At 43.4% G+C, this 22,491-nt stretch overlaps 1 protein-coding gene across 8 annotated transcripts in view; it reads right to left on the reverse strand.

Annotated features, from left to right (window-relative positions):
- cacnb2a (calcium channel, voltage-dependent, beta 2a) overlaps positions 1-22,491 on the reverse strand; it is a 111,681-nt gene that overhangs the window by 19,583 nt on the left and 69,607 nt on the right. For 6 of the 8 annotated variants that reach the window (XM_014180603.2, NM_001173925.1, XM_014180607.2 and 3 more), the window contains 4 exon segments: positions 6,322-6,444; positions 6,021-6,157; positions 5,765-5,841; positions 5,095-5,234 (listed from right to left, as the gene is read on the reverse strand). In XM_014180603.2, coding sequence (XP_014036078.1) covers positions 5,095-5,234; positions 5,765-5,841; positions 6,021-6,157; positions 6,322-6,444 — 477 coding nt within the window. 8 annotated transcript variants of the gene reach the window in all.

Consider the following 22,491-nt stretch of genomic DNA (forward strand, 5'->3'; position numbering starts at 1 on the left):
TAGTGCACTACCTTTGACCAGCGCCCTGGTCAAAAGTAGTGCGCTAAATAGGAAATAATGGCGGTATTTTGGACACATGCACACTCAACATTGCACACTAAGTCCAGGGGAAAAAGCAAAACACACTATACCACTTATTAGAACTGAAAGGAACTTGGCAAACTATGAAATGAGTTGTTCTAACTGTGAGCCCCAGTTTGCACTCAACACACATGACGGATGCCAGTTAAAGGGGCAATCTGGGACTGGTACATCCCTTCATCCATCATGGTTTTCTGGTCCATAGAAATAGGGGTGTTTTGTTTTCATTTTGAGTAAATATAAAACGGTAAGACGTTATACTGAATGATACTCTAGACAGAGCAAATACTAAGATTATCTCTGAACTGAATTCACCGACCCCGTAATGAATTGACAAGCAGCCTAACATAAGAACAACAATCCAAATCTGTGTGGAGGTCAAGGTATACTGAGCAGAATCTCTCATTTCATAATTGTTATCTACTCAAAAGGGAATGTCAGTAGGGGAACTGGTTAGTCAGAACAGGGATGATAAGAACTAAAACGGTAGGAAACGGTAGAACCGAAACAAACTAGCAGAGAAACCCAGTCACACAGCGACAGAGTGGGAGCTCAGTGCATCTCAGTGACAGCTTCAGAGGGATGTGTGTGTGTGTGTGACAGTGAGGCAGTAGACCTCTAATGCCACATCTGTGTGTGCTGTCACAGTTCCAGCGGTGCGACGGTGCAGTATGTCTGAGGAACGCAACGGCAGACAGACAAGACTGACACGCCATCGCTTCGTAGGGAAAATGAAAGCGCTTTCTCCTCCGCAGGAGCGACAGTGCGTGATCTGAGCACTACTGGAGACAGCTATGACAGATGGATGAAGAGAGAGAGAGCGAGCGGGAGAGAGGTGATAGCACTGAGTCTGTCACACCTCTACTACCTTTTTTCACAACTCAATATTACTGCTAACTACAGTATCTACCGCTCTTGCTGTTTTTGTTGTTGTTCCATCTCACCCTGTTTTTGTGTCTTAGCCTCTCTTTCCAATGTCTTGCTGTCTATCGCTCTCTCCCCCTCCATCTCTTTCGCTCTCTCTTTCTATGTCTCCATCTCTTTTTCCCCCTTTCTCTCTTTCTCTCTCTAGCTCTCTCTTTTCCTGTATCTGTCTCTCTCGGTCCGTCTCCCTCTCTTTCATTTTTCTTCAACTGCTAACATCTGCTGCCGTCACTGGCTGTCCCTGGGGAACTCTCGTTACATCAGAGCGGGGAAAGTGCTGCTAGATGCATGCCAGAGCATCCAAGTCTGGAGCACTATATTTTAGGCCATATTTTGCTGGCCTAGGCTACAGGGTTATTGTTACTAAAATATGCATGCTGCTGGATGATGGAAAACGGTGGCTATTGTTCCCATTGTTGTTGTAATTGTATGGTCTTAGAAAGGAGATGAGACTGTACCTCTTTATCTGATTATTGTAAAAAGAAAACTAAAAACTCCATAAATATAATGTTACAAGAAGAAAGGACATGAAATGTGAACGGAGAGGAGTTTTCTGTTTACTAAGCTTTGCATCAAGTCAAGACATGGAGTGCACACAATGACCGAAAACTATTGTTGTGTATGCAATGTGTGTATGTGTGTGGGTTATGTGTATGAGGTTGGCCTACACACGCACACACACACACACACGCACGCACACACACACACACACACACACACACACACACACACACACACACACACACACACACACACACACACACACACACACACACACACAATCATGTGCCAAGAAAGCCCTTATGGGATTTCCATAACTCCTCTGAAACTGTGTATTAATATGGCAGTGCTTGACAAAATAATGGATTTATTTTGGATTTAGTTCTTTCATAATTAGACTAACGTGAGAATAGTAGTTGTATTTGTTCTAATGGAGGTCACACTTGATTCATGTTGCTGTGTGATAAAGATACACAACCAAACCAACAAGGATGCTAATAGCTGTCACTGTAGATTAGGGCTGTGGCGGTCATGACATTTTGTCAGACGGTTATTGTCATGCAAAAGATGGCGGTCTCAGGTAATTTACCATTAATTAACACGTTTAGCATGTCCAGGCCTCCCCAGATACAAGCCGTTGATTTAAAAAAAGTTGAATAAATCAATTTAATATACACCATTACAATATATCCACTATTTCATTTTGTCACGTCTAAAGAAATATTATGATATGAAGAAAATGTATGCTTATAAATCCTGTGCCATTACTTTATTGTATACGATTTTATAGTAAGAAGAATATAATTGAATTTAGCTGAATAAAAGAAAAAGGATATTTTTCCCATTACAGAGCGATTGCGCTTACTGTATGAAGTGGCTATGTTGAGCGTAAAAGTGATCATTTGAAACAGGTCCTATATGCTAGATTTAGTTGTGAATGATACAAACCTTAGAATGTCTCAGAAATCAAAACATACAGTACCAGGGGATGAATTTGACTGCAGAGTGAAGGAAAAGCAGCCAACAAGTGCTCAGCATATGTGGGAACTCCTTCAAGACTGTTGGAAAAGCATTCCAGGTGAAGCTGTTTGAAAGAATGCCAAGAGTGTGCAATGCTGTCATCACGACAAAGGGTGGTAACTTTGAAGAATCTCAAATATAAAATATATTTTGATTTGTTTAACACATTTTGGTTACTACGTGATTCCATATGTGTTATTTCATAGTTTTGATGTCGCCACTAAAAATCAAGAAAAAACCTGGAATGAGTAGGTGTGTCCAAACTTTTGATTGGTACTGTACATGGGCGGCATGGTGTGATTATAGGTGTCACGTGTGCTCCTTCTCCGGCCTCTAGGTCACCAGGCTTCTCGTTATGGCGCACACCTGTCACCATCGTTAAGCACATCAGCGCATTATGACACTCACCTGGACTCCATCACCTCCTTGATTACCTGCCCTTTATCTGTCACTCCCTTTGGTTCCTTCCCCAGGAGTCATTGTTTCTGTTTCAGTTTCCTGTCTGTGCGTGGTTCGTGTTTCTTATTTTGTATTATGTTGTGTTCATTTATTAAAACACTCACTCCCTGAACTTGCTTCCCGACTCTCAGCGCACATCGTTACATTAGGCTATTGATGATTTGCGAAAGTCGCAAAAAAAGCTTGAGCTCTGTTCCTTGCCTCAGGCTGCACAGCCGTTTTCTCATCAACTGATCATATTTCCACCATTCAGACAGACTATTCTCAATTTAATCTCGTCTTTGCTAATAGGTAAAATTAGTTTCGATTTAGAATGGCCCATTATCAAATGAGCAGGGGCAGGGGAAAAAAGACATGGAACTCGAATAGTGAATGGAGGCCGCGTGCTTTCCAACTGGTCCGTTTTGTAGGCTACTTCGGTTTTATAGCGGAGCATGTGCTTAATATGAGCAGCTGAGAAATAAATATAACAACACTTACTTCACTCCAAGCATCAACCACTGTTTGAGGAGCATGCTCTCGCTGCCCCGACAAGTGCACAACCAATGAACCAAGGGGCTATACGTTCTCTCCCAGACTTATGGATAGACATTTTGGAGCGTAGCATAAAGGTAGCCAGTCAAATGCAGTATGCATAATAATAGTCTACACTCAAAGGAGATTTGTTTCATTTTGGAGTATAGGCTAGACCAATGATGTACCAAAGACATCTTAAATTAGTTTTGTTTTATGTTTTTCTGCCATGTGTAATACGGTAGGCTATGCATTCTATAAAGGCACAATCATCATTTTAATTCTGTTTTTTTTCGGGCTCGGGCTTATAAATCTATGCATAAACTCAAATATGTGTTTTACACTGTTTCAACCCATTGTTGAACTACTTTCTTCAAAATTGATCATCACAGTGAGGTGAGTTTTAAGAGTACTAGAGTCCTACTGTTTTGATGATATGTGTTTGATGTGATTTTATATTTCATTTGCATTGATATCAGAGTGGTTAGAGGGACAATAGAGCCCTGAGTACCAGGCCATTAGAACCTGATGAAGGGACAATAGAGCCCTGAGTACCAGGCCATTAGAACCTGAGGAAGGGACAATAGAGCCCCGAGTACCAGGCCATTAGAACCTGATGAAGGGACAATAGAGCCCTGAGTACCAGGCCATTAGAACCTGATGAAGGGACAATAGAGCCCTGAGTACCAGGCCATTAGAACCTGATGAAGGGACAATAGAGCCCTGAGTACCAGGCCATTAGAACCTGATGGTCTAGCAAGTTGGGTACTACCAAAGCATGTCCAGAGTGAATAACAGGAGATTATTGTGACTCAATGGTCAGGTGGAATTTTACTGTGGTCATGACTCGTGACTGCCGGTGTGGCGGTAATATGATCACCACAACAGCACTACTGTAGATACACTTCTGGTTTAATAGCTGAATACAATGAGTTCCCACTAAATCTGCATCACGCATGCACACACACATGTACACACATGTACACACACACGCACACACATGTACACACACATGTACACACACACATGTACACACACACATGTACACACACACACACACATGTACACACACACACACACGTACACACACACACACACGCACACACACACACACACACACACACACACACACACACACACACACACACACACACACACACACACACACACAGACAACAGTGAGTTAGATTGGAGTGTCAGGAACGACCACAACCACTGCAGAGAAATCACCGATGCACATCCCCCAGACCCCCAAGGCCCTGCTGGGGGTTGGTGCATGCTGCACGGCAATATAACTTACCGACTTCTGCTTCTGCTTAGCTACGGCCCAGACGGAAGAGGAGAGAGAGAGGGTTAAGAAACTGGCAACATGCATGCTAATGGCTCGAACGCCCAGCGGAGGGAGGGAAGAGACACGGACTATGGCGGGACAAAGAGGACAAACAGAACGGGGGGAACGGACAGACGGTGGACAGGGTGATGCTGAGCAGCCACAGTGAGGCAGTTGTCGTGGGTAGCTGTGCGGACGGACCGACCGACAGAGAGAGAGAGAGAGAGGAGATCGAGAGAAAATACCGGCGTAGATGCCACGTTTACCTTCTTAAAGAAGGGCATTCGTTTTTCTTTGGCTAGGGTGGGTGACATGACAGCGTTTGGCTGACTGGCTTTAGGGGAGCGGAGGTGGACTGGAAGCTCATTGTCCTCGGGGTCTAAGCCTGTGGCATCAATGTCAACGGCTACGCACATGGACACAACACAAGGCCACCATCACACAGATGCAAACACAGGAGGCTACAAGGGTAACATTGAACACCTAACACTGGATAGATACACAGGTTATTCCACCACATAAACAAACTGTACAGACCATAATCAAGCTACGGTCAACTATAGTCAAACTAGGGTGAGCAATGACAGTAAACAATAGCACATAAGGTAAGTAAACATTTAAGGCCACAGTGTCTAAGACATAAACACCATTCTGACATTTTCACTAAAGGGCCACATCGTGTAGATTTAGCAACCAATTGGACAACACGCCTGAAGTGTACAAAAGATAGGCCAGCAGTAAGGTCAAAATAATGACCTTCCTAATGAAACTCACTCTCGTCTCCTATTTCTATCACGCTTCCTCTTCAAGCCCTCTTAGAGGTTGATGGAGGTTTGATAATAACTCCCAAGTATTACAGTAAAGAGTTTGTTTGTGTTAGTGAAAAACGTGGCAACCTTTCTCCAAATGCCTGCCGCAAGGCCCTCCTTTACTCACCAGAGGAAGGGGGGGTGGATTTCCGCGAGTTAGGAACCACTTCACCTAAACTGGTAGAGGAGTTTGCTCCCGATTTACTGCAAAGAGAAATAATTCATATCAAGCTATATAATTGATATCAGTATATCTGAGGTGTTGCAGGATGACAGTGTCGGCTATCTCAAGGGTCGGCTCAATGCAAGAATAATGATTGGGTGAGGTGCATGTTAGTTTCCATGGTGATTGCAGTAAGGTGGGGGGGGGGGATGGTACATACCCGGAATGGAACTTGCCCTGTTTGGCTCTCTGCTCATGTTGTACCCGAGTGTTCTCGATCTTCACAGGACTGGGGATGAAACCGATTTCACAGCCTTCCTTCACCAGGCGTCCTATCCACCAGTCGTTGTTAAATTTCTACAGGGGGGACGGACATGAACCGGTTAATACATCTGTGTTCTCCTTCTGCTCGTCATCATTGTTATCAACATCGTCTTCCTCCTCCTCCTCCTCATCATCCTCATTCTTCCCCCCCATTCTCCTCCACCTCGTCCCCATGTGATGGTACTGTGACCCCTGACCTCTTTGACGTGGAGGAAGTCTTTAGCCTCAAAGGAGATGGCCATGCCCGGCACGGGGACGTCGTCATCGTTGGTGGCGCAGTAGTTGACATTTGTGCGGACAGCAAACGCAACCGGTTTAGTCTGCCAAAGAAAGACAACGAAGAGATGCAAAGTTTTGGCTACACAAGATAAGACATGATATAATGCCAGGTTTCTCTTGTAGGCTGAAACCTTTGTCTTGGGCAGTAAAAGCTGAGCATGAAGAAAAGAAGAGTGATATGCACATCCTGAACTTGAGAATACCAGTGCTAACTAAAACATTATACTGAGATAGGAAATGAGAGGCCCGCACGTGGAATAGGCTGCTCCCAAGTGCATTATTCCAACACCCAAATACAGCGTTTTGACTTCACAGAAGTCTTTATCGGGAGACAAAGCTGAGCTCCATGGATTCGTTCCCTGAATCGAATTCTCCGTGATGTTTTTATTAGCGTCTCCAGCTGAGAAGAGAGTAGTGCTATTTGCGGGGCTATTTTCTCCCCCCATTGTGTGAGGTGTAAAAAATAACTGCAGTCAGAGATGCTGCCTGGCAGGCAGGCTGTGACTCACCCACACTCACTTATATCTTTATGAATGAGCCTGCTAATGTACTGTCTACGTCCCAAAATGACACCCTATTCCCTATATTAGTGCACTACTTTTGACCAGAGCCCTACGGGGTTATAGGACAGTCTGGTCAAAATTAGTGCACTAGACAAGGAACAGGGTGTCTTTCCCCTCCTCTGTCTCCCTGCTTTAGGGTACATCAGTGGTTCCCAACCAGGGGTACTTGGCCTATCCACAAGGGGTACTTTGTTTTTGTCATGTGTTTCCTTCTGACTAACAATGACCACACTGCACTTGTGCAAATGGTTGGTGAATAGAATCTGTACAATGGCTGGATCAATGTGTTCCATTTATAAAATCACGTATGACCTTTTTCCCTCTGGGACAGCCATCCACCCTGTGTGTCCCAAATGGCCCCCTATTCCCTATTTAGTGCACTTCTTTTGGTCAGGGGCCCATAGGGTCAAAAGATGTGCGCTACAATATATAGGGTGTGGTTTGGGAGACACACCCAGTCCATCTGAATAAAACAAACTTAATAAACAGTATTCCCTCCTAGGGCCTGACATAACCGCTTTATGACACAGACAGATCGATTCAATGCAAGATAACGCAAATTCCACAATTTTTGGACGAGACAGGAGGGAGCAACATGTCGTACAAATCCCCCCCGTAGCAAGGCATTACATTTTCTATGAAAAGGGATTTAAACAATAAAGACTTAAAAAATAGGTCACTGACTAGAGAAAAGAGACAGGAGAAAAAAACATACACAGACTCCAAATCGTAACCTGATTGTGGCCTTAGGAATATCAATTTTTAAGATAGAATCGAATTACATCAAATGTTATTGGACATGATCGTAATCTGAGCTGAGTTTGTCTGTGGTAGCGGCAGTAGGTGACATGGACATGGCCCTTTCCGGATTCCATTTCCTCTGCCTGTGAGAGCGTGACAAGCTCCTCTGTCGCTGGTGGCCGATGGAGAGCCAAGCCAAACGCACAGTGATACAACCCACAGTAATTTCACCTGGCACTTTGCTAAACGTTTACCTGTAGATGACAGAGAAAGGGAAGCTGGAATGGGACATGGCTGGCTTAGTTTACCACTAGCAAAAAATACATCAAATATCCATGTAGCATAAACCCAATGAAAACCCTTGAAAAATGCTATAAAAATGACAAACGAACGTTAAAGCAAAAATTGACTGACCATACGGCAGTTAAGGTGAATGCCAGATGGGCCGGTCCATCTTTAGCCCAGTGGGCTGGTCTAAATTGGGGCTTTTGCACAGAATGCTCATTATTTGGCTAATATTGGGGGCCTCAAGGAAAAACATTTGCTGGTGTTTATTGCCCAGGCACATTTCTGCTCCCAGTGAGAAACCATACAAATGGCCTTGTAAAGCCTATACAGTATACAAACCTATAGATGTGGCAACAACTGTTAGGTAAGAATGTCCTCCAAGAAAACGGGGCATAAAGAACACTTAGAGTAGGGAGCGTAATTCTGCCCAGTCACCTTCAGCCTTCACCTATCTAATGAGCCCCATTAGAATGATTGGCCAGGAGAGTGGACCTACAGGAGATCCTGCAGACCCCAAATGGCACCCTATTTCCTAGTGCATTACTTTTGACCAGAGCCCTATGGGGACCTGGTCAAAAGTAGTGCACTATATATGGAATAGGGCGCCATCACGCATTGTACCATTCTCAGGCGAAGAGCAAACAGGATGCCATTTATTCTCATTCATTCCTGATGTCCTTCAATGTCAGATAATGCTTTATAAAAATATGAAACCCGGTGCAAAGCGACAATGATAAACCTCTAAATAAAACAAGACAAATACACATCATTTATAATCCTCTCTAAATAAGCTTGGCAGGAGAGTACAGCACATCCCAGGAAAGGAATGAATGGTTGTATGTGTGTCTGTGTGTTGGTCAATGTCAATGGAGTAAATGTACTGCGCCTGAGTACTAGTACATGACACACAGAGGACATTGTGTCCTTGGTTGAGCGTCTGTTTAAAGCCACACGGCTGCCGTGCTAAGGTGTTATGTTCCGTCAGAGGTAGTGTCCCAAATGGCACCCTATTCCCTACATAATGCATTCCTTTTTGACCAGAGCCCTATGGGCCCTGATGAAAAGTAGTGTCCTATAAAACAAATAGAGTACACCAATTTAGAACACAGCCAGGTAGTATGTGCCTGTGTGGTCTGGGGGGACTGGGACTACCTTTCTCATGCTCCACTGCTTCTCTCCCTCCAGTCTCTCAGTGATCAATGACATGGCCTGTGACGTCAGTAGCCCATGCTGGAGCATTAATGCTGTTTCACAGTGGTTAATGCTATTTCACACCAGTGTGCATCTGTGTACACACTCTCCTGACCTCAGATGCCACCGTGGATTATCCCAGGTGACAGGCCCTGTACACTGTGGCGCCGTGATGTTCTCCTCTCCTGTCCATCCCCCTCTTCCCTCCTCTCCTGTCCATCCCCCTCTTCCCTCCTCTCCTGTCCATCCCCCTCTTCCTCTCCTCACCTCTCCTCTCCTGTCCACCCCCCTCTTCCTCTTCTCATCTCTCCTCTTTTGTCCATCCCCCTCTTCCTCTCCTCATCTCTCCCCTTCTGTCCATTCCACTGTTCATCTCCTCATCTTTACGTAGCACAGGCAGGCCTTCATTAGGCATGCAGTATTGACCGCAGAAAGAAAACAAGTACAATTATAATTCCGAATGTATTCAACTTTTATAGCGCTATTCATGACATAAAGAACCTCCAAGCGCTTTTTAAAATGTAAAACAACAACAACCTCATTCGTGAGAGGGTCGGGAAGGGTCGTGGCTTGAGTGGTCATCGGAGGAAGGTGGTCATGACATAAGGGGGAGAGGTGAGAATGAGAGAGGGGGATAGAGAGAGGGATAGAATAGGAGAGGGAGGAAAGAGGGGCTGGAGAAGAGAGTGAGGGGAATGGGAGAAAGAGGAGGGGAGGAGAAAGAGAGGAGAGAGAGAATAGAATAGAGAAACGACTGACATAAGAGAAAGAGAGTGTGAGGGGTGAGGTAGAGAAAGAAATGTGGTTGATGGCCAAATAACACCACAGAGTCCTCTCCAACCCTCCCCTCTCTGTCTCTCTTGCTTTCTCTCTCTTAATATCACTCCATTTTGTGCATATTTCGTTAACTAAAATCCTGAAGCCTTCTCTCTAACGGTACTGCCATCATTATAAGATGCCTGCCTTGCGTGTTGCCTGCCTTGTCATTTGTAATCTGGCATCGCCCTTGCATTTGCAGGCCACAGTGGATCTAGGACCATAAATCAAGATTCTCGTATTGTTTCACCTTGAGCAAATGTTTCGGATTGTTCTGAAGTCGAATGTAAAGCCTTATTGCGAGCAGAGCGAGTACAGTGTGCTAGCTCTGAAGTGCGAGCCCGTAAAATGTGGTTTTATGCGCCGTGGTAAGGTCCCCTTAACCTTCATCAATCCAGCCAGAGATTTTTTATTCTATAAATGAGCAGAGCCATATGGCCATTTCAGCACTGCCCATGCATAATGAAATAGAGAATGAGGACAGTTCTCTAAAGTCCAGACGTTTTAATATTTTACATTCATATCGAGCATAATTGGGTGACAGTGATTGATTGCTGAGGCTATTTTTACACGGGAAACAAGAGGTCTGTCTTGGTTTGAATCTGGGGTTGTGTCTGAAATGGAATCCTATTCCCTATATAGTGCACTACTTTTAACCAGAGCCCTTTCTCTTGTCTCTCTCCCCCTCTCTATCTATATCTACTGTATATATCTCTCTTCCCCTCTGTCACTCTCGCTCTCTCTGTTTTTCTCTGTTTTGCTAACTCCAGTGTATCTCTGACTCCTTGGTATTGCCTCTTAGGTGATAGAGGAAAGGAGGGCAGACAGTGCTAGTTTGTTGTCAGATGTGAGTGTGATTTGGGCTAGGAGACACTGCCATAGGAGGAGAAGCCTGTAGAGTTGATTAAAGCTGTGCGGTCAGAGAGACGGGCTCAAGGGCCGTGAGGGGATACTGATGTGAGAGACCGGTGGCCTCAGGGAGACACAGCCTATCTCCATTTAACTCTGGCTCGCCTCGCATGTACTGCCCAGATCTGGGCTACGATTAAACACAAACAAAGACGCGCACACACACACACACATGCAAGCACGCACAAGGGTTTCATATGACATTGAAACCAGTAGCCTATTTCTCTCTATTGGTTTTCAAATCAACTTTATTTTATTGTCCAGTAGCCAAAGGCACAATCGTAGTCATATGTGCAACCAATGCTAGTTGTTGCATCTTTAGATCTCCCACATTTCGACATTTCTAAAGTAAATTTGAGCTCTGTCACATGAAACCGCTCGCAAGTGCAGTGACAACTGTGTTTCCCGCTAATTACATTATGGAATGAACATTCGCGCGTAGCCTACTGCCGTGAGCGCATTGCTACGCAGCTATAATGTGAAGGACTAATAGTTTATCAACATTTTAAGCTAAACGTTCTGATCTGTTGCATCTGACTCAATGCTTTTTAAAGTTATTCTTTCTCACACAGAACAACAAGCTGACTACTAGAATAGGTCAACTTTTCTACCATAGGGGATAGTAGATTGACATAGGCTAGTGATTTTGCTGTTCGTTACTTGTCTCGTTGGCTGAGGAAACGGAAATGCGGACAGTTATTCTGACATCTACAAAGTGCACATCGGAATTCGGTAAGAAGGACGCATCCCATTGCATCCTCGAGTGGTATGTTCTGTTAATATGAATTACCATAATCTAAATGTGATTTCTGTCATTCTCAGCACCATGGGTGGACGCCCTAATCAGGTTATGCATCCATTTTACATTTTTGTACATTTTAGTCATTTAGCAGACGCTCTTATCCAGAGCGACTTACAGTAGTGAATGCATACATTTCATACATTTTTTTTTTTTTCCTGTGCTGGACCTATATGCATCGAATACATATAGGTCCAGTACATTTCTGCTGCCGCTCAAATGTCTGGTGCCACATAATGGAAACCCTGGCACGGACGCACAGACGGACGCACACACCTCCCTAACGCAACCGGCATGGCAAGGAAACTGAAAGAAACAAGTCAAATCGATGCCTCGTGTTGTTCTCTGCGCCGCGAGAACTTGGTCTGTGAAATACTTTTCCTCGCTACACGTGGTGTTTTCTCAGCACTTTGAATTTCCATACTATTGATTCTGCACAGTACTGTGTTTTCTCTGTGATCTCAGTGCATCAGTTCCTATCAGAGCGCCTGCTGAAGTTGGATTCTAATGATCTCTGTGTGCCACTGAGCTTCCTTATTAGGTGAATGTCATCTCGGCGCTTCGTTCTAGGTATCCACTCTTTGTAACCCGCCTGCTGGCAAGTCATATTTCACTCCTGAGCTGTATTTCAAATTGCACCACAAATAAACGACAGCTGCGCAACTATGGGGCAAAACAAACGGAGTTGGCTTAGATTGTTGACAAACTATATTTCATCTCCCAAGTGTTTATTGAAAACATACACTGAACAAATATATTAACGCAACACCTAAAGTGTTGGTCCCATGTTTCATGAGCTGTAATTAAAGATCCCAGAAACAGAACCGCAGACCACGTGTAACCACGGCCAGCCCAGGACCTCCACAACCAGCATCTTCACCTGCGGGATCGTCTGAGACCAGCCATCCGGATAGCTGAAGAAACTGAGGAGTAACTCATTCTGATTGGCGGGGCCTGGCTCCCCAGTGGGTGGGCTTGGCTCCCAAGTGGGTGGGCCTATGCCCGCCCATGTCTGTGCCCCTGCCCAGTCATGTGAAGTCCATAGATTAGAGCCTAATTAATTTATTTAAATTGACTGATTTCCTTATATGAACTGTAATTCAGTAAAATCTTTGAAATTGCTGCATGTTGCGTTTATATTTTTGTTCAGTACAATTGCACAAATACAATTGCACAATGAGCACCTGTTGTCTCTCAAATACATCATTACACTTGTTGGTTAGCTAGCTAGCGAATTTGAGCCATATTAGCATTGACATGAAATCAACAAGACATTATGAAACAAGCCACCAACGATTTCCCACATGGCAGCTTCTTGTCAATGCTGCTAGATTTCTGAACGTTCATTTTCGTGACATTGTCAGCCAACCCGTCTATGTAGTGCACTACTTTTGACCAGGGCCCATAGGGTACCCTACACTCTTAGAGAAAAAGTGCTATCTAGAACCTAAAAGGGTTCTTCGTCTGTCCCCATAAGAGAACCCTTTGAAGAACCCTTGTTGGGGTTCCAGGTAGAACCCCTTTTGGTTCAAGGTAGAACCATTTCCACAGAGCGTTTGACATGGAACCCAAAAGGGTTCTACCTGGAACCAAAAAGGGTTCTCCTATGGGGACAGCCGAAGGACCTTTTTGGAAACCTTTTTTTCTAAGAGTGTAGGGCTCTGGTAAAAAAAAAGGTACACTACTGTATATAGGGAATAGGGTGCCATTTGTGACGTAGCCCTGGTCGGTCTGCCTGTAAAGAGGCAATCAGGCCAGCATATAGCCGGATGTTTCACAGAGAGAGCCCCTTCTTTCTCACTAATTAAAAAGATAAGTCGCTAGCAGATAACCTGGCATGGATTACCCCAGCCACTTTGCATGATAGACGAGCTGTAAAAATAGCTGCTCAATGATCTGGCATCTCGCCGAAGAGAGAGAGAGAGAAGAGAGAAAGAGAGGAGAGAGAGAGAGAGAGAGAGAGAGAGAGGGAGGGCTCGGGTCAGGGGAAGTGCAATCTCAGTGACAGTAATGGTTTATAAGGCAGTAATTCACAAGCACCTGCCTAACCCACTGTTAATGCATTATATACAGTAAACACTTACTGTACAGAGGTAATAGAGTCTATGTGGCCTATTGGGGTCTGGTCAAGTGCACTAAAGGGAGTAGGTTGCCATTTGGAATGCAAGCAAGCCATAATAAAATTAAATACAAAAGCCACAAGACTGTTTAATAGTTAATTAAATGGTTACCCGTTCTATCTGCACTGACCCCATCTTGCATTGACTCTATGCACACTCACAAGACTATATATAGACTATATACACACTCACACACACTAAATCAAATCAAATGTTATTTGTCACATGCACCGAATACAACAGGTGTAGACCTTACCGTGAAATGCTTACTTACAAGCCCTTAACCAACAATGCAGTTCAAGAAATAGAGTTAAGAAAAAAAATTATAATCCAAAAGAAACACAAGAAAATGACATAACAATAACGAGGCTAAATACAGGGGGTACCGGTACCGAGTCAATATGCTGGGGTACAGGTCGAGGTCATTTGTAAAGTGACTATGCATAGAAAATAAACAGTGAGTATTAGCAGTGTAAAAAAGGGGGGGGTTCAATGTAAATAGTCTGGGTGGCCATTTGATTAATTGTTCAGCAGACATATGGCTTGGGGGTAGAAGCTGTTAAGGAGACCCTTGGTCCTAGACATGGCGCTCCGGTACCACTTGCAGTGAGGTAGCAGAGAAAACAGTCTATAACTTGGGTGACTGGGGTCTTTGACAATTTTTTAGGCCTTCCTCTGACACTGCCTAGTATATAGGCCGTGGACGTCAGGAAGCTTGACCCCAGTGATGTACTGGGCCGTACGCACTACCCTCTGTAGCGTGCAGTTGCCGAGCAGTTGCCATACCAGGCGGTGATGCAACCGATCAGGATGCTCTCGATGGTGCAGCTGGGAATCCATTCCAAATCTTTTCAGTGTCCTGATGGGGGAAAAGTGTTGTTGTGCCCTCTTCACAACTGTCTTGGTGTGTTTGGACCATGATAGTTCGTTGGTGATGTGGACACTCGACACGCCTGTTCAACCTTCCTTTTCCTATAGTCCACAATCAGCTCCTTTGTCTTGCTCAATTTGAGGGAGAGGTTGTTGTCCACACTGCCAGGTCTCTGACCACCTCCATACAGGCTGTCTCATCGTTGTCGGTGATCAGGTCTACCAGTGTTGTGTCGTCAGCAAACTTAATGATGGTGTTGGAGTGGTGGTTGGCCACGCAGTCATGGGTGAACAGGGAGTGCAGGAGGGGACTAAACACGCACCTCTTTTGGGGGATTGAGGATCAGCGTGGCAGATGTGTTGCTGTTGCCTACCCTTACCACCTGGGGGCGGCCCATCAAGAAGTCCAGGATCCAGTTGTAGAGGGAGGTGTTTAGTCCCAGGTTCCTTAGCTTAGTGATGAGCTCTGTGGGCACTATGGTGTTGAATGCTGAGCTGTAGTCAATGAACAGCATTCTCACATAGGTGTTCCTTTTGTCCAGGTGGGAAAGGGAAGTATGGAGTGCGATTGAGATTGCATTTTCTGAGGATCTGTTTGGGCAGTATGCGAATTGGAGTGGGTCTAGGGTTTGAAAGCACTTCATGGCTACCGACATGAGTGCTACGGGGCGGTAATCATTTAGGCAGGTTACCTTCGCTTTCTTGGCCACAGGGACTATGGTGGTCTGTTTGAAACATGTAGGTATTACAGACTCCGCCATGGAGAGGTTGAAAATGTCAGTGAAGACAATTGCTAGTTGGTCAGCGCATGCTTTGAGTACACGATCTGGTAATACATCTGGCCCCAAGTCTTTGTGAATGTTGACCTGTTTAAAGGTCTTGCTCACATCGGCTACGGAGAGCATGATCACACAGTCGTCCGGAAAAGCTGGTGCTCTCATGCATGCTTCAGTGTTGCTTGCCTTGAAGTGAGCAGAAAAGGCATTTAGCTCATCTGGTAGCTTGAGGCTGGGTTTCCCTTTTTAGTCCATAAATCTTTCGAGCCCTGCCACATCCGACCAGCGTCAGAGCCGGTGTAGTAGGATTCAAACTTAGTCCTACATTGACACTCTCACGTAAAACCCACACACTCACATACAATACAATACCAATCAAAAGTTTGGACACACCTACTCATTCCAGGGTTTTTCTGTATTTTTACTATTTTCTACATTGTAGAATAATAGTGAAGACATCAAAACGATGAAAAAAAAACATATGGAATCATGTAACAACCCAAATAGTGGTAAATATTATATTTGAGATTCTTTAAAGTAGCCACCCTTGACAACCTTGACAGCTTTCCACACTCTTGGCATTCTCTCAAACAGCTTCATGAGGTAGTTTTAATTAACAGGTGTGCCTTGTTAAAAGTTAATTTGTGCAATTTCTTTCCTTCTTAATGCGTTTGAGCCAATCAGTTGTGTTGTGACAAGGTAGGGGTGGTATACAGAAGATTGCCCTATTTGGCAAAAGACCAAGTCCATATTATGGCAAGAACAGCTAAAATAAGCAAAGAGAAATGACAGTCCATCATTACTTTAAGACATGAAGGTCAGTCAATTCAGAAAATGTAAAGAACTTTGAAAGTTTCTCCAAGTGCAGTCGCAAAAACCATCAAGCGCTATGGCGAAACTGACTCTCATGAGGACCACCACAGGAAAGGAAGACCCGGAGTTACCTCTGCTGCAGAAGATATGTTCATTAGAGTTACCAGCCTCAGAAATTGCAGCCCAAATAAATGCTTGAAAGAGTTCAAGTAACAGACACACCTCGACATCAACTGTTCAGAGTAGACTGCATGAATCAGGTCTTCATGGTGAAATTGCTGCAAAAGAAACCACTACTAAAGGACACCAATAAAAAGATGACACTTGCTTGGACCAAAAAACACAAGCAATGGACATTAGACCGTTGGAGATCTGTCCTTTGGTCTGATTAGTCCGAATTTGAGATTTTTGGTTCCAACGGCCGTGTCTTCATGAGACGCAGAGTAAGTGAACGGAAGATCTCTGCATGTGTGGTTCCCACCATGAAGCATGGAGGAGGAGGTGTGATGGTGGGGGGGGTGCTTTGCTGGTGACACTTTCAGTGATTTATTTTGATTTCAAGGCACACCAGCATGGCTACCACAGCATTCTGCAGCGATACGCCATCCCATCTTGTTCGTGCTTAGTGGGGCTATTATTTGTTTTTCAACCGGACAATGACCCAACACACCTCCAGGCTGTGTAAGGGTTATTTGACCAAGAAGGAGAGTGATGTAGTGCTGCATCAAATGACCTGGCCTCCACAATCACCCGACCTCAACCCAATTGAGATGGTTTGGGATGAGTTGGACCGCAGAGTGAAGGAAAAACAGCCAACAAGTGCTCAGCATATGTGGGAACTCCTTCAAAACTGTTGGAAAAGCATTCCAAGTGAAGCTGGTTGAGAGAATGCCAAGAGTGTACAAAGCTGTCATCAAGGCAAAGGGTGGCTACTTTGAAAAATATAAAATATATTTTGATTTGTTTAACACTTTTTTGCTTACTACAGTGCCTTGTAAAAGTATTCATCCCCCTTGGTGTTTTTCCTATTTTGTTGCATTACAACCCATAATTTAAATAGATTTTCATTTGGATTTCATGTAATGGACATACACAAAATAGTCCAAATTGGTGAAGTGAAAATATAATTTTTTCTAAAATTCAAAAACGGAAAAGTGGTGCATGCATATGTAATTCACTCCCCTTGCTATGAAGCCCCTAAATAAGATCTGGTGCAACCATTTACCTTCAGGAGTCACATAATTAGTTAGATTGCACACAGGTGGACGTTATTTAAGTGTTACATGAACTCAGCATATATACACCTGTTCTGAAAGGCCCCAGTCTGCCACACCACTAAGAAAGGGGCACCACCAAGCAAGCGGCACCATGAAGCCCAAGGAGCTCTCCAAACAGGTCAGGGACAATGTTTTGGAGAAGTACAGATCAGGTTTGAGTTATAAAAAAATATCAAAAACTTTGAACATCTCACGGAGCACCATTAAATCCATTATTAAAAAATGGAAAGAATATGGCACCACAACAAACCTGCCAAGGGAGGGCTGCCCACCAAAACTCACGGACCAGGCAAGGAGGGCATTAATCAGAGAGGCATCAAAGAGATCGAAGATAAACCCTGAAAGAGTTGCAAAGCTCCACAGCGGAGACTGGAGTATCTGTTCATAGGACCACTTTAAGCCTACACTCCACAGAGTTGGCCTTTATGGAAGAGTGGCCAGAAAAAAAGCCATTGCTTAAAGAAAAAAATAAGCAAACACGTTTGGTGTTCGCCAAAAGGCATGTGGGAGACTCCCCAAACATATGGAAGAAGGTATTCTGGTCAGATGAGCCAAAAATTTAGCTTTTTGGCCATCAAGGAAAACGCTATGTCTGGCGCAAACCCAACACCTCTCATCACCCCGAGAACACCATCTCCACAGTGAAGCATGGTGGTGGCAGCATCATGCTGTGAGGAGGTTTTTCATCGGCAGGGATTGGGAAACTGGTCAGAATTGAAGGAATGATGAATGGCGCTAAATACAGGGATTCTTGAGGGAAACCTGTTTCAGTCTTCCAGAGATTTGAGACTGGGACAGAGGTTCACCTTCCAGCAGGACAATGACCCTAAGCATACTGCTAAAGCAACACTTGTGTGGTTTAAGGGGAAACATTTACATGTCTTGGAATGGCCTAGTCAAAGCCCAGACCTCAATCCAATTGAGAATCTGTGGTATGACTTAAAGATTGCTGTACACCAGCGGAACCCATCCAACTTGAAGGAGCTGGAGCAGTTTTGCCTTGAAGAATGGGCAAAAATCCCAGTGGCTCGATGTGCCAAGCTTAGAGACATACCCCAAGAGACTTGCAGCTGTAATTGCTGCAAAAGGTGGCTCTACAAAGTATTGACTTCAGGGGGGATTAATAGTTATGCACGCTCAAGTTCTGTTTTTTTTTGGTCTTATTTCTTGTTTGTTTCACAATAAAAAATATTTGCATCTTCAAAGTGGTAGGCATGTTGTGTAAATAACCCCCCCCCCCCCCCAAAAAAAATATATATTTTAATTCCAGGTTGTAAGGCAACATAATAGGGAAAATGCCAATGGGGATGAATACTTTCACAAGCCACTGTACATGATGTGTTATTTCATAGTTTTGATGTCTTCAATATTATTCTACAATGTAGAAAATACTTTAAAAAAAAGAGAAAAACCCTTGAATGAGTAGGTGTGTCCAAACTTTTGACAGGTACTGAACTTTTGACAGTGCCTTCAAAAAGTATTCACACCCCTTGACTTTTTCCACAAATTGGTTGTGTTACAGCCCAAATTTAAAACAGATTATATTAGGATTTTTTGTCACTGACCTACACACAATACCATATCACATCAAATTGGAAATGTTTTTCCAGAAATGTTGACTCATTTATAAAAGATGAAAAGCTGAAATGTCTTGAGTCAATAAGTATTCAACTCCTTTGTCATAGCAAGAGCCTAAATACATTAAGGAGTAACAATGTGTTTAACAAGTCACATAATAAGTTGCATGAACTCACTCTGTGTGCAATTATAGTGTTTAACATGATTTTTGAATAACTACCTCATCACTGTACCACACCCAAACTATTATCTGTAAGGTCCCTCAGTCCAGCAGTGAATTTCAAACGCAGATTCAACCATAAAGACCAGGGAGATTATCCCATGCCTCGCAAAGAAGGGCACCTATTGGTAGATGGGTAAAAAAAAATCTGACATTGAATGAGCATGGTGAAGTTATTAATTACACTTTTGATGGTTTATCAATACACCCAGTCACTACAAAGATACAGGCGTCTTTCCTAACTCAGTTTCCGGAGAGGAAGGAAACCACTCAGGGATTTCACCCTGAGGCCAATAATAACTTTAAAACAGTTACAGAGATTAAAACCCATAAGAGTAAGCCATGTCTAAGCGGGGGAGGGGGATTCTACTAAGCTATACGGAATTGTTTTAAGAAGGTCATACCAAGGATCACGTTGCTATTTGATTTTGAATTGTAATATATATATATATATATATTTTTTTTATGAATGCGTTTTCGAGCCTTACTGCTATTAGAACCAAACAAACGCATTGAATAACAAGTTCCATACATAGAACAACAGATAGTTCCCCCATAAAATAAAAAGGAAGTTTGTTCTGAAGTGTATGTCCTATATCTGAGAGATATAATAAAGATCAGGAAACATTTGTTGTTGTTTTTAACATGTATTTAGCCCCTTATTTTTTATATACAGTACTCCATAAATTTGTTCAACTGGTACTGGGGGACCTTCAGAAGAGTCTTGTGAGGCCTGTGGGCATCCTAGAGCAAAACAACCGATATCTGCGTGTTTGTGAGATTCCCACCTTTCCACAGAGGGGTGTGTAACTGTTCGGACGCTACAGACAGAAGTTGGCAGATGGTCTGACAAACACCGCTCTAGGGCTTTCACCGCAGATGCGGAAGTGCAACATACAGTATCGCTAGCTTAAACTGACAGATTTTTATGGGGATTTTTGTATTATGCTAATTTGACTTCCGGGGGGAGAGGATATCGACCTTAGGGGCTGTGATAGGAAAAAACTGAGGAGGGATCAACAACTTTGTAGTTACTGCACAATACTAACCTTGTTAACAGAGTGAAAAGAAGGAAATACTGCGAAAAATGCAGCAAAGCAATATTTTTTTGTTATGTTATGGGGAAATTCCAATACAACACATTACTGACTACCACTCTCCATATTTTCAAGCATAATGCATCATGTTATGGGTATGCCTGTAATTGTCAAGTACTGGGGAGTTTTTCAGGATAAAAAATAAAGGAATGGAGCTAAGTACAGGCTAAACCAGGTTCAGTCTGCTTTCCACCAGACACTGGGAAATTAATTCACTTTTCAGCAGGACAATAACCTAAAACACAAGGCCAAATCTACACTAGAGTTGCTTACCATGGAGACAGTGAATGTTCCTGAGTGGCCGAGTTACAGTTCTGACTTTAATCTACTTGAAAATCTTGCTCAACTAAGGTAGTTAACCAACAACATATCACAATCATAGCAAGTAAAACGTTTTTTTTTGTAACCGTTACTGAGAATGTTGTTGCTGTTTGGGCCAGCTACTTGCAAATGCATTTTTGTATTTTAATCAAATGCATTACAAAATACAAACATTGATTCAAATGCATTACAAAATACAAACATTGATTTTTATGGTATTTTGTATCTGTATTTTCTAACTGTATTTTGTCATGTTTGCCCATCCCTGTTCAGAGTGTATGTCACTGTTTCTCATAGAATTTTTCACAGCGGGCGCCTTTTGGAAAATTTTGGTGAAAATATAAGCATGCCTACTTCTCTAGGCACCACTACACCACTATGTACATATCTACCGAATATATTGTACCCCGTACTCCTGCAAATTAATCTGGTATTGGTACTCCCTGTATATAGCTTAATTCCTGTGTATTTTATTCCTCTTTTTACATTTTTTTTCACTCTGTATCATTGGGAAGGGCTCCTAAGCAAGCATTTCATGGTAAAGTCTACACCTACTGTGTTTCTGTGTCTAACACAACGTTCAATCACCATGTTGCTTCTTCCTGGGAATTTTGGGAAAGTTAGCGTAGTTTTGTAACCCTATGCTGTACTGTATGTACCGTAGAATGGACTGATTGTTCACTATGCTTCTCACAGACAAAGCTGTTGCGCTTAGACAGCATGTTGTGGAACACACAGTCTGTCCTCTCTAAGTCACCAATATCTGTCAGACATCTAGAACCTATCTAGAACTGATCTAGAAGAAGAACCCTTGTTGAACCCTTTGAAGAACCCTTGTTGGTTCCAGGTAGAATCCTATGGTTCCAAGTAGAACTGTTTTGGAAAGGATTCTACATGGAACCAAAAAGGGTTTTACCTGGAACCAAAAAAGGTTTCTTCTATGGGGACAGCTGAAGTACCCTTTTGGAACCATTTTTTTGTAAGAGTGTGATTTATTTATCCCCTTATGCCATGGCTGCAAACAACTCCAATACATACTATGTATGTGTCACAAATGGCACACTATTCCCTATAGAGTCCACTACTTTTTTCTTGACCTGGTCAAAAGTAGTGCACTACATACACTCATAGAAAAAAAGGGTTCCAAAAGGGTTCTTTGGCTGTCCCCATAGGATAAACCTTTTTGGTTCCAGGTAGAACCCTTTTAGGTTCCAGGTAGAACCGTCTGTGGAAAGGGTTTTACATGGAACCAAAATGGTTCTACCTTGAACCAAAAATTGGTATTCAAAGGGTTCTCCTATGGGGACAGCTGAAGAACTCTTTTAGGTTATAGATAGCACCTTTTGTTCTAAGAGTGTAGGGAATAGGGTGCCATTTGGGATGTAGCACAATGGTAATACTAGAGCCAGAGGTCTCTCTCCCCTAGCCGGAGAGTCAGACTACCCTAACCGGATAGGGCACTGATGTGACACCCTAACATCCCTCAAACACGGATGGGTTATCGACGGTGGACCTAGGGCCCTGAGTTTCCCTGACCATGTGACCTGACCAGTGAAAACTCCAATGGAACCAGGAGAGCGATGCGAGACTACCTCATTAAGCAGCATAAGCAGATCCTGATCATGAAAAGGCCTTTTTCATCTTCATAGTTCTGATCCACCATACAAGAAACAGAGAGAGCGAATGAGAGAGAGAGAAAACGAGACGGT

The sequence above is a fragment of the Salmo salar genome, chromosome ssa29 (assembly GCF_905237065.1).
Source record: "Salmo salar chromosome ssa29, Ssal_v3.1, whole genome shotgun sequence".
NCBI classification, from domain to species: Eukaryota; Metazoa; Chordata; class Actinopteri; order Salmoniformes; family Salmonidae; genus Salmo; species Salmo salar.